A 16,160-nucleotide genomic window follows, 5' to 3' on the forward strand; every position below is an offset into this window, starting at 1 on the left:
TTGTTTAAAACCTTTTTTTTATTTTTTATTATAGAGTTTCAACCTATGACGTTTGTTTCTGATAAATGTGTTATTTATCATCAAACCAAGATATTAATTGGTTTTAAGTGTAGACGGGGATTGATCTTCAAATCTCTTATTCAACTATCAAATTTTACCAGTTGAGCTAATTAGAACCAACTGTATTTGATCATTAGTTGTTCTTTGTTTTCGGATTGATGTTGCTAGTAGTGCATGTATATAAGTTAAAAACAAATAATATAAATGTTTGTTTTGAATGACAATTTTTTTTTAATAGTTTCAATCTATGGCGTCTGCTTTTGATGATTATGCTCTTTATCATCAAATCAAAACACCAATCGGTTTTTGGAGCAAGTAGGGATTGAATCTCAGATATTTTATTTAACTATCAGAGATACATTTTACCAATTGAGCTAACTGAACCTACTAACAAATGACAAATTGAGTTCAAAGAAAATCTTGTAAAAAGATGGAAAACTATTAATTGCAAATATATAAGAATAGTCGCCCCTAAGGTAAATTTATGTAAAAAATTGTCCCGATTATTTTTAGAGAAATGTTATGTTCACAATATTTTCACAACAAATTCTAAGTAGTGGGTTGTTATTGATTGTTATGGGTAGGTTAAAAAGTAATTTAAGCCTTAAATTCAAATTTGAACCAATAACAACTTACTAACTATGATTTGTTATGAAAATATTGTGGGCGTATCACTCATCTTTTTTTTTTTAATTATTATTATTAAGTTTGAAAAAACATCGATAACTCAATTTAATTCCTACAGGTTGGGTTGGCTTTTAAATAATAATGGATTGAATTAGATTATGTTGGAAATTTATCAACCAAAGACCATCGGGTTGAGTTGAAATCAAGAAAGTCAATACCATACTGGATACTGTACCGGTTTGGCCACCGGTACGATATATTTCGGGAACCGGTCAATACCGGTGTACCGTTTCGAGTTTACCATTATTTTATATATTTAACACACACACACACACACACAAAATCTCTATTTACCATAAAACATTACCTCAAAAATCCCTGATTACAATAAAACATTATTTCAATTGTTCATTGCATAACAAAAAAAACAAATAATACAAATAATTAAGTTAACATAAATTTAATACAAATAGTATTTTCACTTATTTTAAAATTATGGTCAACTTTGTGTTAAGAGATATTTTTTTCTTTCTAATTTTTTTATGAACCAAACGTGTGAAAATATTTTACCATTAAAAAATATTTTACATAGAAAACAAATGCAAACCTCTCGAATTATTAAAAAATAAAAAATAAATAAAAAGTCAGCAAAGTATCAGCACAAGAATATCCCCTTCAGCACAAGAATATCCACAAGAATATTCCCTTCAATAAACTATCAACCACTATAGTGTTCAGAAAAGAAGGCCCAAGATTATGTACAAAGACAAGAAGAACAACAAACAACAAAACAAGACACATCTTCACCATCTCTCTTCGGACTGGCAGGTGAGGTGAACCCATCTTCACTTCCATTCCCATCTTCACCTTATTCACCTCCGAACTCCAGCTTCACTTTTGATACCACAAAAAAAAAACCATACTACTCTTCTTCTTAGTTTCTTGGCTACTTAGTTGTGTTTGTGTGCACTTCATCTTTATGTTCTTCTTCTTATTCTACTATTTACCCATATGAGAATTGTACCCACCAATGACCAATGGCTGCATCATCATCATCTTTGGTGAGCATAGAAGCCTCGTTTTTTGATAATCTCAAAGGTTTTATTCTTGTCGTTGTTTGTTTCGGTTTGGTATTCATTTTTTGGCCGGTACGGCCGAAATTTGCCGGTATTTTTTCGGTACGAAATAAGGGGTGTACCTGTACCGATGCACTGGCCGGTACGGTATGTACTGGCTAGTACCGACCGGTACGATACGGTATCATTTTCACTGGTTGAAATATGTCATAAACTTAACCCAATCTTTTCATTTCAAATGTACAATGGCAAATTAGAACTTACTTGTACGTAGTTTGACTGAAATTTAAGTTGTTTGACTATGATTTAAAATTTGACATTTTACCCACCGAGATTTGACCAAAATTTAAATTGCCTACTTGTAGTTTGAAATTCTGCCAAAGAATAATTTTTTTATAAAAAAAAATTCTTATTTGATCTTGTATTTTTATGTTTGGATAATTATTGGGTACTCTCGGAGTACCATAAATGCGTATTTTCCCTTATATAATTGTGGGTCCTACTAATTAAATTTATGGTGGAACGCACAATTCATATGAGAGGGGGGAGTACGCATTTATGGTACTATCGGAACATTCAATAATTTTCCTTCATGTTTTTTGAGGAGAGAGACATAAAAGTTAAGCAAAATTACATATTTAACTTTGTTTTTAAAAATAAAAATAAAAAAACTTTGTTTTTAACAAAAGTGGGTTGTAAAAATCTAACCGAACTAATTTCATATGGGTAAAATGTTAAACTTTAAACCACAAATATACAATTTAAATTTTGGTCATGGATAAATTGTAATTTGTCCCATGTACAAAATTAGGATCCCCCTTTTGAGTTCTTTGGGTTGTCTAACCTTAAATTTCTGCCATATATCATAATGTCTTGAATTTTTCGTTGCAAAAGGTTTATTCAAGATGTCATGTCTCGTTTTCAAAAAAAAAAAAAGGATGTCATTGTCTTATGAGTCAATAACATACCTTATTTCTCGAGTACGAAGACCACATTTGAACATTACCTCATTTCTCGAGTACGAAGACCACATTTGTTATAGGAAAGACAAAATCTTATCAAAACCTCGATGTTTTCATCCATGATACTCGCAATTTTATTCTTCAAAAAGTAATTGTTTGTACACATTTAGTATAAACCATTCGCTTCACGTGAATTAATAATTGGATACTTAGTGCATATTGTTAATACGCATCACTTATTTTTATGTGTTAATTGGGAACATTTTCAAAAAATGTAGATGGCACTCATGAAATTATAGACACTTCAGGTACAAAGTGTTCGTTAACAAATGTGGAATCCCTTACTTGATGTGGGACAGTAATTGAAATCTCTTTTCTTTTCTTTTCCCTTTTCTTTTTTTTTAAGCTATCTTTGGCCCCTCAACTTAGTTTTTCATCATTCTCCATCAATAATCACTAATTCCATCTCTGCGTAAAAGACAAAACGAACCCATTTGGGGCATTACGTTACTACCTAGCAATCATGCAATTTCACTTTTTTGGGGGTAATTAAAGGGAAACTTGACTCTTAACTGAGTGGGTTCGGTTTGGATGTCACTTTAAATTTATACTAGTCCATTACTATGAGTCTTTTTTTTGTGTTTTTTATTTGTTTTTGTCTTTTTTTTACATTGGCTTTTAGATAACCGATTGGGATTGACTTATTTTGCTGAAACTGAAAATTTTTTCCTGAAAATATCGTAGATAAAGATAAAAGTTAACTAAAATAGTACAGTGTGACTCATGAATAGTACCAAAAAATGCAGTGAGATTTATGAATAGTAGCAAAAATAAGCTGAAAAGAAAAATGAATTAGCCAAAATTATTTTTGCCAAACGGTAAGTTGTTTAAGGACCATAAGAAAGAATTGTAACTAATGTGAAAATAAAAGGAGGCATCATAAGTGAGTTTCTTATCATTATAGAGGATTTTTTTTTTTTTCAAAATAACCAAATCCTTCAAACAATTTCATTAGTTAGCAAGGTTTTGAAATTATTTAGCAATTTAACAAATTGAGTTAGTTAGACTCGATTTTGTTCTTTGAAATTTCAGTTGGAAATCGAGTGTCTCACACTTGAGTTTCATACTCGAGAGTGAAACACTCAAGTTCCATAGTAGAATTTCAAAGTGTAAAATAGTCCTTTAGACTTGATTTGTTAGTTTGCTAAATAGTTTCAAAACCTTGCTAACTAATGATATTGTTTGAGGGATTTGGTTATTTTGAAAAAAAAAATCCTCATTATAGATATGCATCAAAGATTAGCATTAAATTCATATATCTTTGCACTAGTGATGGATGAACTCACTAAGTTAGATTCAAGAGAAAGTAACTTGGTGTATGCTCCACTCTTTTTTCTTTTTCTTTTTTTTTTTTTTTTTGGTTGAAAAGTCACTTGGTATATGAGCTTTGCAAATAATATATATAGTTTTAGCAGATGAAATTAGAAGCAAAGTTAATGTCAAGTTAGAAATTTGATGAGACATTTTAGAATTTGAAGGTCGTTGATTTAATAGGACTAATACACAGTACGTGGAATGTAAGTTTGATAAAAGTAAAAATGAAAATAAAAGGGTAGTCAGACTCGATGGTTAAAAGATACTAAAGAGAAAGAATTTTCGATATCTTGGATCCCTAATCAATATATATATATATATATATATATATATATATATATATATATATATATAAAAGTAGAGACCTCATGCGAGAGAGCAAGAGGTTTTGCCACGTGGCGCTCCCTTTGAAGAGTTTACTCCCTCCACATCTCTCTTCTCTTCATGTCTTTTAGCATTCCTGAACAACTGGCTTAAAGTATTTTCTATTTGACCTTCCACCTTACCTAAATGTTTAATGAGTGTCATGTGGTAATTTCTCTTTCTCTCTCATTTAAAAGGGTGAATATCCTTATTTTAAAAGAAATTAATATGTTTTTCATTTACCCGGCCTTCATATCAGATTTGGACTTTTCGTCTCCACCTTCACATGTAACTCTTGCATTGCCTAACTTCTCCTACTCCCAATCTTCTCATATAAGTACTAGAACTAGAATACAAATGTGATAGCATTAATGTGAAGAAGGTAGGGTTGAAAGTATGTTGAACCTTGTGGGTTGTGATCATGTTGGGAATCACTATTCGTTTCTCTGTCCTTAATTTGCTGGATGACACATCCTCTGGTACTCTCTCTCTCTCTCTCTCTCTCTCTCTCTCTCTCTAGATGTTGACAAGCATATGGCTGTAACTAAAATTATATTGAAAGCTAATACTCATTTTGACAAGAAAATAGTTGTTTTCCTTCTTTCTTTCTATTTATGTGTGAAGATACGACATCGTTGAATCACAACAATCGAGGATTTGAAGCTTGCATTGAAGAAGAAAGTGAACGTCATGGATGGAATAATCCAAGATTGGTCATGGTGATATCACATGGTAATTTTTTTTTTTTGGGTTAATTATGGAGCACATGAATTGGCAGCCTATAGTGTTATTTCTATATTCCTTGAAATTTTTGGTTGTGTTAAGATCAATTTACTCATTGTACAATAAAAAATATAAAAACACATCAAGGATTAGTATAAGATTGGAGAATTGATATTAGCTAGATAAATCTAACATGGCATGTGTCTACAGATATTATTTTAGCAAATGATTTCATATCTATAAAAACAAATTAACCTTTGGTGCTTGGCTGCTTGCTGATGCCAATTAAGGGTGAATATAGTGATGGTTGCTGGTGGTGACCCAACACACACATCGAGACCCCATTTGGTCTTGCACCAATTTAGATTTCTTTCAAAGATACAATATTGAGTCACTTGGCCTTAAACATGTAAAATTTTATTTAAATGGAATTATAGTGGTCAGTTGGTAACCATATGGCTTTAAAATTACATTTGATTTCTTTTTTTTATTTATTTAAAAATTATTTGGAATTTGTGAAAATTCACTCTTGGCACCATGTATTACTATATGCGCAATGTATTATAATTAAATTTGGAATCTTCTCATAAGTTCCATAGCACCGTATTTGGTCATTTGGTGTTCTTCCATTGCTAAACTATTTGTAATATAATTAAATTTGGAATCTTCTCATAAGTTCCATAGCACCGTATTTGGTCATTAGGTGTTCTTCCATTGCTAAACTATTTGTAATAATGATTCTATCACAAAGGAAATGTGCAGCCATAATAATAACTTCATGTATATTATTTTAAAACATGAGGTTCTATTATAAGGTGCTTTATCAGACTAATTTTGTATTTAACCTTTAATCTCATATTTGCACGTAACTTTGAATGATTGGCATTCAGCCCTTAAAGCATGTAACTTTGACGTATCCAATTGAGAAAGAACTCGAAAAGGATTACAACCAAAATTGAATTTTGTGTTGTTTTGTATTGTATTGTTTTATTTTCTCATAAAAATGCACACCATAGTCATTGAAGTGTTTTCCACATTAAGAGGCTTCATATCAATTTAGCACCAAAAAAAAGAAAACTGTAATGGATATATGTGTGCAACTTAAAATTCTCGCTTATTATGACAAACTATTTGCTTCATCTAATTTCTAATTTTTATAATAAATATGTTATAGTCTATATTTTTTATCACCTTAATTTGTACTACTTTAATTCATCAAAAACCTTTATGTTATTGCAACAATAATTCATATTATTACTCTAATATATGTTCAACATTTTCCATAACCTTCTTACATAGAAACTTACAACATTATCCGCGCATCGCGCGAGAAATTTGCTAGTTAATAAAAATGGAGAGATTAAAGAAGAAGTGAATCGTAAGATAAGAGCAAGTTGGTTAAGGTGGAGCGGTGCATTAAGAGTATTGTGTGCTCACATTAAGACTTCTATAAGACCAACAATGCTTTATGACATTGAATGTTGTTTTGCTAATTACTAACATATTCATAAAATGAGTGTAGTTGAAATAAAAATATTAGGACAACATATCCATAAAATGAGTGTAGTTGAAATAAGAGGATTGTGTGCTCGCATTAAGACTTCTATAAGACCAACAATGCCTTATGACATTGAATGTTGTTTTGCTAATTACTAACATATTCATAAAATGAGTATAGTTGAAATAAGAATATTAGAATAACATATTCATAAAATGAGTCTAGTTGAAATAAGAATATTGAGATAGATAAATTGATGATTAGACCATAATATGATGCCATAGGCATTAAACTCGCTCCCTAAGCCAGAACAATGTTCATGGTGGTGTGACGCTACACCAAACTTATATGTGGTGTTGGACTGTCATGCCAAGTTCTAGGTAGTTAAGGCTATTAGTTAAAACGCAACGGAGCTTCCTTATCCAAAAAAAAAAAAAAAAAAAAATCAACAGAGCTTGTGAGATCCATTTTCAAAGCAAGTGAAGAACCAAGTTCTTTGAAATTGATAGTCAAGGTTTGACTTTTTTGGGTTCTCGTACATCTGATTTGAGTTTGATTTTAATGATTTGTTTGAGCTTCATTTGAATTTGTAGTGGGTGTATTTTTTTTTTGGGTGTTACTGAATGCTGTATTCGATGCGTGAATATTAGAGAAAATCTTCTTGAGTGAAGATCCTCCTGTCTTGTCAAAGAATTTTTTTTATTATTCAAAATAAGTTTTAGTATAAAAATTATTTTTAAAATAATTAATGATGGCTTCATTATTCAGTGAAATGTAATTGTATGTATCCCTTCCATAATATTTAATAGAAGGCTCTTCTTACCCTTGACAAATGGTGTCTCCTCCGTTATATAAACTAGCTAATATCTCGCGCGACATGCAGTATATTTTGATAAGAAATTATTTATGACTTATTGATTTCATGAATACTATTATTGTTAGTCACACTTAATCTATGAGGTTTTCTACTAAAACTAAATACATTGGAGGGAAATTCCTCTAATTCATGCAACCAATAAATGTTACTAGATCATAGTGAAATTGTCACTTACAAACCTGTTAGTTCCTACGTGTCTTTCTTGTATTATTTATGTTTTATATATCAATTAGCTATAAAAACTTCTAGAATTTCATGATACAACAATAGAAAAAATAATGTCATAGTGATGCAATAATATCACAATATAACCTCCAAATTTTAATTGAACTAAAAGTAGCCAAAAATAGATCCTTACCAGGTATACGCATCATACAGAAAACCAAAAATATAAATTGACACATAATAAGAAAAAATAAGTCTAAATAAATTACAATGCTACGTAAGTAAAACTGTATACATAAAATGTAAACAAAATATTTAAGACGAACGTAATATTTTAAAAATTAACATACCTCTCAGAAAGTAAAACAAAGATATTGCGAGAAAATTATGGAAGTTTAATTTTTAAGTCCAATGGAAATAGAGATTTATACTGGACAAATGTGGAGACAAGTAATATTTGCTCAATTCATTGAATTTGACTCTTGTAGTTCTATATTGAAGTTAGTCTTATGCAAAAAATTGAAAAGGTTTTTTGATTCCTAAATTTCCCATAACTTTTTAGATCAATCTGTATCAATTCAAAGCATGTAAAGTTATTAATGTATACAAATTCTTTGAATTTTATTCCTACATTTCCCATGACTTTTTAAATCTACTCATATCAATTCAAAGTATGTAAAATTATAAATGTATACAAATTCTTTGAATTTTATTTGTCATCAATATATATATAAGCAGAGACCTCATGTGGGAAAGTATGAGGTTCTGCCAAGTGGCACATTGTATGGCATCCTTCTCATTTAGGCTTCCACCTCATCTAAATTTAGCATTTATGTCAACTTATTAAGTAATATCAAATACATTTATTTCAATGTATTAATAAAATTCAAAGAATTTGTATACATTTATAAATGTAGGAATATAATTCAAAGATTTTGTATACATTTAAAACTTTACATCATTTGAATTGATAGGGATGGATCTAAAAAGTCATGGGAAAGGTAGGAATCAAAAAAACTTTTCAATTTTCTACATAAGACTAACTTCAATGCAAAATTGCAAGAGTTGAATTCAATGAATAGGGCACATATTATTTTTCTCCATATCAATCAATAAATCAATCATCAATATATATATATATATATATATATATATATATATATATATATATATATATATATATATATATATATATATATATATAAAAGCAGGAACCTCATGTGGGAAAGCACGACATTCTGCCAAGTGGCACATTGTATGACATCCTTCTCATTTAGGCATTCACCTCATCTAAATTTAGCATTTATGTCAAATTATTAAGTAATGGAAAAATGCATTTATTTCAATGTATTAATAAAATTCAAAGAATTTGTATACATTTATAACTTTACATACTTTGAATTGATATGGATGGATTTAAAAAGTCATGAGAAATGTAGGAATAAAATTCAAAGATTGAAGTTAGTATTATGTTGAAAGTTGAAAAGTTTTTTTGATTCCTACCTTACCCATGACTTTTTAGATCTATTCGTATCAATTCAAAGCATGTAAAGTTATAAATGTATACAAATTCTTTAAATTTTATTCCTACATTTCCCATGACTTGTTAAATCCATCCATATCAATTCAAAGCATGTAAAGTTATAAATGTATACTAATTTTTAAAATTTTATTAATACATTGAAATAAATGCATTTGTCATTGGTTAATAGGTTGACATAAATGATAAATTTAGATGAGGTGAAAGTTTAAATAAGAAGGATGTCATACAATATGTCACTTGGCAGAACATTATGTTTTCCCATATAAAGTCTTTGCTTTTATGTATATATATTGATATTGATTGATTGATGATTAATTAGAATAGGTTGAAGGACAATGAAGTGATGAACCAAAAGTGGTCCAATATAATACCAACCCTTTCTTCGTGATCATCTTCCAACAACTACCCCCCTCAAAAAAAAAAAAAAAAAAAAAAACTTCCAACAGCTACACTAAAATAAACGAATATAAAAATATTATGATAGGCCACCTTATCTCTTTTATATGTGAGCCCATGTGAAACTTACAAAGTTCCAAGCAGACAAGCGCTAATTGGCTGTTTAAGTAGAATTATTCATCTATAATATTCCACTCCCAACTCTATAGTCTATAATCAATACTAGTTTCTTAGTACCATTCACTGAGTCCTTTACCTTACAAACTAAATAGCCAAGTACTACTCTTTCTCTACCATTTTTCCTGTTTTTCTCCTTTTTCAAACAATAAGCCAATACTTCCTACTCAGCAATTTGGCTAAAACCAAAGTACTTATACTTATTAGTATTACTCAAAATTGTAATATACTAAAACAAAACTAAAATCCCAGAAAAAAACAAAAGTACTAGAGAAAGAAAAGTTTGCCTCTCATATGATTTGGAGGAAAAAAAAAATCCCTAACCTACTAGGATTAATAAAATCATCCCTTACTTTTTAGTTGTATGATTTTTTTAACAAATAACGTGACTTTTAAATAATATATATATGGGTCTGTTTGAATACAGCTGAAAACTAAAAATTAAAAACACTGTAGTAAAATAATTTTTAAATGTATTAATAGTACCGCGGGTTCCATTTTAAATATTAAAAAAACTGAAAAGTGCTGGTATTGTTCATAAACAGTACAGCCCAGTGATTAATAGTGGTCTTGTCGCTGGTTGGAACCTGTGCAAGAAGAAAAAAAAAAAGAAAAAAAAAAAGGTTGGAAACGCTGAATGCTAGACGCGTTTAGCTATCCAAACCAAGCCATAAATTGTTTCAGTAATTATCACATAGTAAATCGAAGAAAATTATTTTAAAACTGGTTTGGAAAAAAAAATGTATATATAATTTAATGTTTAAATACTCTAAATTTATTTACATAACTCAAATACTCTAGTTATTATCAAATGCATTATTTATTTAGAATTTCACCGTTTTCAACGTGTAAACAGCAAAAACTTTTGTTCAAACCATGCGCACCCTGTATTTTTCCAATATATTGGAGGCCAAAGTGATTGTGATATCTTAATCTATTATATACCACAGTACCATTTCCTTTTTATTTAAGTTATTTCTGTCCCCCAATAATCATAGTCACAAAACATATCGTCTGGAAAGGATAAAAAGTCACATTCACATTTCTGACTCGGAGTGAGAGAGAGAGAGAGAGAGAGTGTAGAGTGTACATGACTAGAGTGTGAGTTTTCTGCCAACTTGAGCATAAAAACAGAGCACTCTGTTTGCTTATCATCAAAAAAAATAATAATAAAGGAAAGAACTTTGAGGTAATTCTGTGTGGCCATGGCAGCTCGCAGATTCTCCTCCTTGCTTTCTCGCTCTCTTGCTGCTTCTTCTTCATCTGGGTCATATTCTCTGCTTTCCTCTCTAGGTGATGATTATGATGATGAATGATGCCTTTTCTGTAATTTTGTTGCCTTTTCTCTTTCTGTCTATTGGTTTCACTTGCTTTTATGTTTCTTTACATGACTGATAATTATAACATCTTTGTATCTTCATGACTTGTGTTTGGTGTAAAAAATTTTCTTCTACTTATTTTCATTTGTATAGAAGATAGTTTAGAAAGCTAAAAACTTTATTGTGTGAGAGAAAACAAGATAATTTTTTTTTTGAATCTGAATATTTCCTTTTTTGCTTTTTGAAAAGTCTTTTGCACTGTATAAGGACTGAGAAAAAGGAATTGTATATAACTTTGAGTAAGCCTGGCTTAGTTGGGGTTTTGATGATGAACAAGATCAATAAAGGACTAGAGTCAACAAGTCATGGTTTTTGAGAGATGGGGTTCCTTCTTATTTGGAAAGTTTATCTAGAATGATAGAGGAAACCCATTTTCTATTTGGTGAATATAACAAAAAGGGAACGTGTAATTTGGTGCAGATTGGAAATAAACAGTTACCAAAATTCTACTCCACCACTACATGCAATATTTAAGCCTTTTCCCTAGTTTTTCTTATTATTATTATTTTTTTAGTTTTGAATTTTTGATTCTTACATCTTTTACCAAACTTGGTTGTTGAAGTCATTTACAAAATTTGATCCTCAGGAAGAAGTTCTGGCTGTGGGAGAAGCATCCACAGGTTTAGCACAGCTGCAGCAGCTGAGGAATTAATCATTCCACCTGTTCAGATAAATTACACTCAGAATCTGATTAATGGGCAATTTGTAGATGCTGTATCAGGTAATTGTTATTATTTTTCTTTGAACAAGACTAATAGTTTACTTTCTTTCTTTGTTTTTCATGGGGTACTTTTACTAATTGGCATTTTACAATATTTCTGTGACTGACGATTCCTGATGGAGCTAATCTTGGACATTCTATTGGTCTCAGGAAAAACATTTCCAACATATGACCCTCGTACTGGGGAAGTGATTGCTCATGTTGCTGAAGGTGATGCAGAAGATATCAACCGTGCTGTAGCTGCTGCTCGCAAGGCATTTGATGAGGGACCATGGCCAAGGATGACGGCTTATGTAAGAAGAATACGCCTCTGGTTTTGTTTTGCTATTCAATTAGTATGTGAGTGATTCCTAAATGTATACAAATTTTATGATACATTTGCAAACCATATATGGGCTTCAGGAAAGATCAAGGATATTGTTGCGCTTTGCCGATTTGGTTGAGAAACACAGTGATGAGCTTGCTGCTCTAGAGACATGGAACAATGGGAAGCCTTATGAACAGGCTGCCAAATCTGAATTACCACTGCTGATACGGCTATTTCACTACTATGCTGGTCGGACAACTAAAGCTAATTCTATATTTTTGCTTTTATTTCAGAGTGCATTGTGTTTTTTTCTAATCATTTTTTTTTTTATTATAAATTATTCAGGCTGGGCAGATAAAATCCATGGACTAACAGTTCCAGCCGATGGAGATTATCATGTGCAAACATTGCATGAACCAATTGGAGTTGCAGGACAAATCATTCCCTGGAACTTTCCTCTTGTCATGTTTGCTTGGAAAGTTGGGCCTGCTCTAGCATGTGGTAATACCATTGTCCTAAAGACAGCAGAGCAAACACCATTGACAGCACTCTTTGTGGCAAAGCTATTCCATGAGGTAGGCTTGTTGATTGTTTACGCATTATTTTTGTTTGCTTTGTTTGCTCAAGAATGATTTATTCTGCATCCTTTATGACAGGCCGGTCTTCCTCCAGGTGTTCTAAATATAGTTTCTGGCTATGGTCCGACTGCTGGTGCAGCACTTGCCAGCCATATGGACGTGGATAAGGTATATTGGGATCACTAGTATTCAGGCTACATAAATTTATAGCTGATGAATCAGTTATATAGAGAGCAACTTAACCTGTTCCTTGAAATCATTTTTCTATTCCTGCCAATATTCATTGAACTTTTACTGTTAGTCATAATAAAATTATATTTCACATTGCCACACAGTCTGAGTCTGTGAGGATTCTGGCCAGCATATATTTCGTATCACTTGTCATGGCCTTAAAACCACTGATCTGGGAAAACTTAATCTTTTTTTTATTTTGGACAATTGCACCACTTGTTTTGAAACTATTACCAATGCCTTTGCAGCTAGCTTTCACAGGATCAACTGATACTGGAAAGATTGTACTTGAATTGGCTGCAAGAAGCAATCTTAAGCCAGTAACACTAGAGCTAGGAGGGAAATCACCATTCATAGTATGTGAGGATGCTGATGTTGATAAGGCTGTGGAGCTTGCACACTTTGCTTTATTCTTTAATCAGGTTTGTTCAAGTGGTTTTCCACAGCTGGATTTGTAAGATGTGGATGCTTTATTTGATAGATGAATGCTATATTGTCTCCAGGGGCAATGCTGCTGTGCTGGTTCTCGTACCTATGTACATGAACGTGTACATGATGAGTTCTTAGAGAAAGCAAAGGCACGTGCTGTAAGGCGTGTTGTTGGTGATCCCTTCAAGAAGGGTGTGGAACAAGGTCCTCAGGTATGTACATGAGGATGAAATCGTTGTCACATTCTTATTAATTCCAAAAATTCTGGTTTATCTATCTTTGGCTGTCCTTGGGCAGTTTAAATTAGACCTCTAGTAAATTTCTCCAGTTCCTGATTCATAGTTTGACGTGGGAATAATACCAATGGCTTTCAATAATACAGCAGCCTTCTCCATTTTGTTTTGGCTCAATAGGATTGTGAATATAACAAAACCTTAGGACTTTTTAATTCAACTGAACATAAAAATCCATGGGAGTAATACATTTTTCAAAGGTGTTGAGACCATGTTCTATAACATCTTACTCATGTAATTTCTAACAAATCAAGTGATGCTGTTTCTGGACCTTATGAAAATCCCAGATTGACTCGGAGCAATTTGAGAAAGTCCTTAGATACATAAGATCTGGAATTGAAAGCAATGCCACCCTTGAATGTGGAGGTGACAGATTTGGCTCCAAAGGCTACTTCATTCAGCCCACTGTCTTCTCAAATGTTCAGGTACTAATAATTCCTCTCCAATAATTTCTCTATTATGCATGATATACCAAATGATGTAACATGAATTTGATATTTTCGTCAATCAGGATGATATGTTGATAGCACAGGATGAGATCTTTGGCCCAGTGCAATCTATCTTCAAATTCAAGTGAGTCTTAAACTTCCTGCAGTCTACTAAAATTGTCACGAACACTTACATCTTTTCCATATTCTAAGTTGTTGCTATGGAAGAAACATATGTCCTACCTGCAATGTTATTTGGTCAACAGTAAAAAACAAAGAACAAACAAAGGTCTACATTTAAAACACCATGAAAAAGAAAACTGAAAACTGGTCTCTTTATGTACATGCCAGCAAAAAAGAATAATGTACTTATTTGTGTTCATACTTAAAAGTCTCCTCCAAATTTTGTACTCTATACCAGGGATCTTGATGAAGTAATAAGAAGGGCGAATGCAACGCGCTATGGTCTAGCTGCAGGAGTTTTTACTAAAAACTTGGACACTGCCAACACCTTGACCCGAGCTCTAAGAGCTGGTACTATATGGATAAATTGCTTTGATGTGTTCGATGCAGCAATTCCTTTTGGTGGATACAAGATGAGCGGTATAGGCAGGGAGAAGGGAATCTACAGCCTTAATAACTACTTGCAAGTCAAGGCTGTTATTACTCCTTTGAAGAAGGCAGCATGGTTGTAAGTGTCAAGTTCCGCCTTATTGTAATAGTCTCATTTATCCTAAATAAAGGAGAGCATACACAGGCCGGCTTGTAAAAATGCAAAGAAAGTATCAATTTCCCCAAGAAAACTTGCTTGTTTGTACTTGACTGCCCCAATGTTGCTGTTGCATCTTTGTCAAACCCTGGTGATTAGTTGCCTTGTGTTGCTGCATGACACTTTGAGTGATGATGATTTTGTTATTTTGTGCTATCTTTCTCATGTGAATGGTGTTGCACCTCTTCTACCGAGGGTAAAATTTATCATGTGGTTTATCTTTAACCTGACTGCAGTTATGGCTAACATTTTCTGAGGCAAATGCCATTGACTTATTGATGTCAGGCTTAAGACATTTGTTAATCTTTCTGTTTAGTAGAAATTGTACACAAGGGTTGTTTACAGTTCAAAATGGAAAATAAGACCGAGTAAGTACGCTCTGTTGGTGCATGATCTCTCCATTTTACTTAAAAGTTAAAATTGATTCAAGGTTAAGATTTTATTTCTTAGATCTTATTATGTATAGAATTTCACATAACTCCCAAGAAGTTACTGAGTTAAACTTCCAACAGTGGTAAAAAGTAAAACAAAGAAAGTATGATCTTCCTCTTCCTCTTCCTCTCATCCTCTCCAGCCAAAAGTTCACGTGTGTGAAAGTGTCGTACAAAAAAGATCGAGTTTTAGTTGGATGTACGACAGAAACTTTAAAGAAACCCTTAATGAAATATGAAAAAAAAAATATTGAAGTCTCTAGTTTTTGTTTATAAGCTTGGTCCATAATACTTAATCAATAAAATATAACTATTATTATTTTTCTATGAAAGGATTTTAGTATATATAAAATAACTATATAAATAAGAAAATAATATCTTAAAATCTAAAAACCAAAAGTTATATATCTTCAAAAATTAACAAACAATCATTGAGGATTTTTATCTTATTTTTTTACGTACAATCTTTTAAAATTTTTTTAAAGACACTTTTCCATCCCTTTGATAAGCCCATAATTCGACTACTATATTAGACATCATGACTAACTAGCAAAGTTTAAAATTGCAATGATTTTCTCACCATATTTCCATATTGAAAGGCAGGCCCATTATGTTTAACTTGGAGATATGGATCTACAAGAGCTAGAGACGTGCTATTAACTGAGCCCTGTGTGACCTTTCCTTAATGTGGTTTTTTTGCTGAATTTCCTTTATGTGGTTGTGGTTGTTGGCATTCACATTCAGTATTCACCC

General features: G+C 31.7%; 1 protein-coding gene across 1 annotated transcript; it reads left to right on the top strand.

Moving 5' to 3' along the window:
• Positions 1–10,810: 10,810 nt before the first annotated feature.
• Positions 10,811–15,132, top strand: LOC142631794 (aldehyde dehydrogenase family 2 member B4, mitochondrial-like). Its single transcript, XM_075806115.1, has 11 exons — positions 10,811–11,134; positions 11,807–11,941; positions 12,092–12,234; positions 12,344–12,497; positions 12,594–12,823; positions 12,905–12,994; positions 13,306–13,479; positions 13,561–13,698; positions 14,067–14,204; positions 14,291–14,352; positions 14,629–15,132. The coding sequence occupies exons 1-11, from the start codon at positions 11,047–11,049 to the stop codon at positions 14,900–14,902; spliced, it is 1,626 nt and encodes a 541-aa protein (XP_075662230.1). The 5' UTR covers positions 10,811–11,046; the 3' UTR covers positions 14,903–15,132.
• Positions 15,133–16,160: the final 1,028 nt, after the last annotated feature.

Source organism: Castanea sativa, chromosome 4, assembly GCF_040712315.1.
Source record: "Castanea sativa cultivar Marrone di Chiusa Pesio chromosome 4, ASM4071231v1".
In the NCBI taxonomy this organism is placed as follows: domain Eukaryota; kingdom Viridiplantae; phylum Streptophyta; class Magnoliopsida; order Fagales; family Fagaceae; genus Castanea; species Castanea sativa.

What these genes read in the sequence shown, in the direction of transcription:
- LOC142631794 (XM_075806115.1), top strand. Translation starts at nt 11,047, where the DNA reads ATGGCAGCTCGCAGATTCTCCTCCTTGCTTTCTCGCTCTCTTGCTGCT. An exon ending in ATTTGTAGATGCTGTATCAG is followed by an intron (nt 11,942 to 12,091) that starts GTAATTGTTATT and finishes TATTGGTCTCAG; the next exon opens with GAAAAACATTTCCAACATAT. An exon ending in TTGCTTTATTCTTTAATCAG is followed by an intron (nt 13,480 to 13,560) that starts GTTTGTTCAAGT and finishes TATTGTCTCCAG; the next exon opens with GGGCAATGCTGCTGTGCTGG.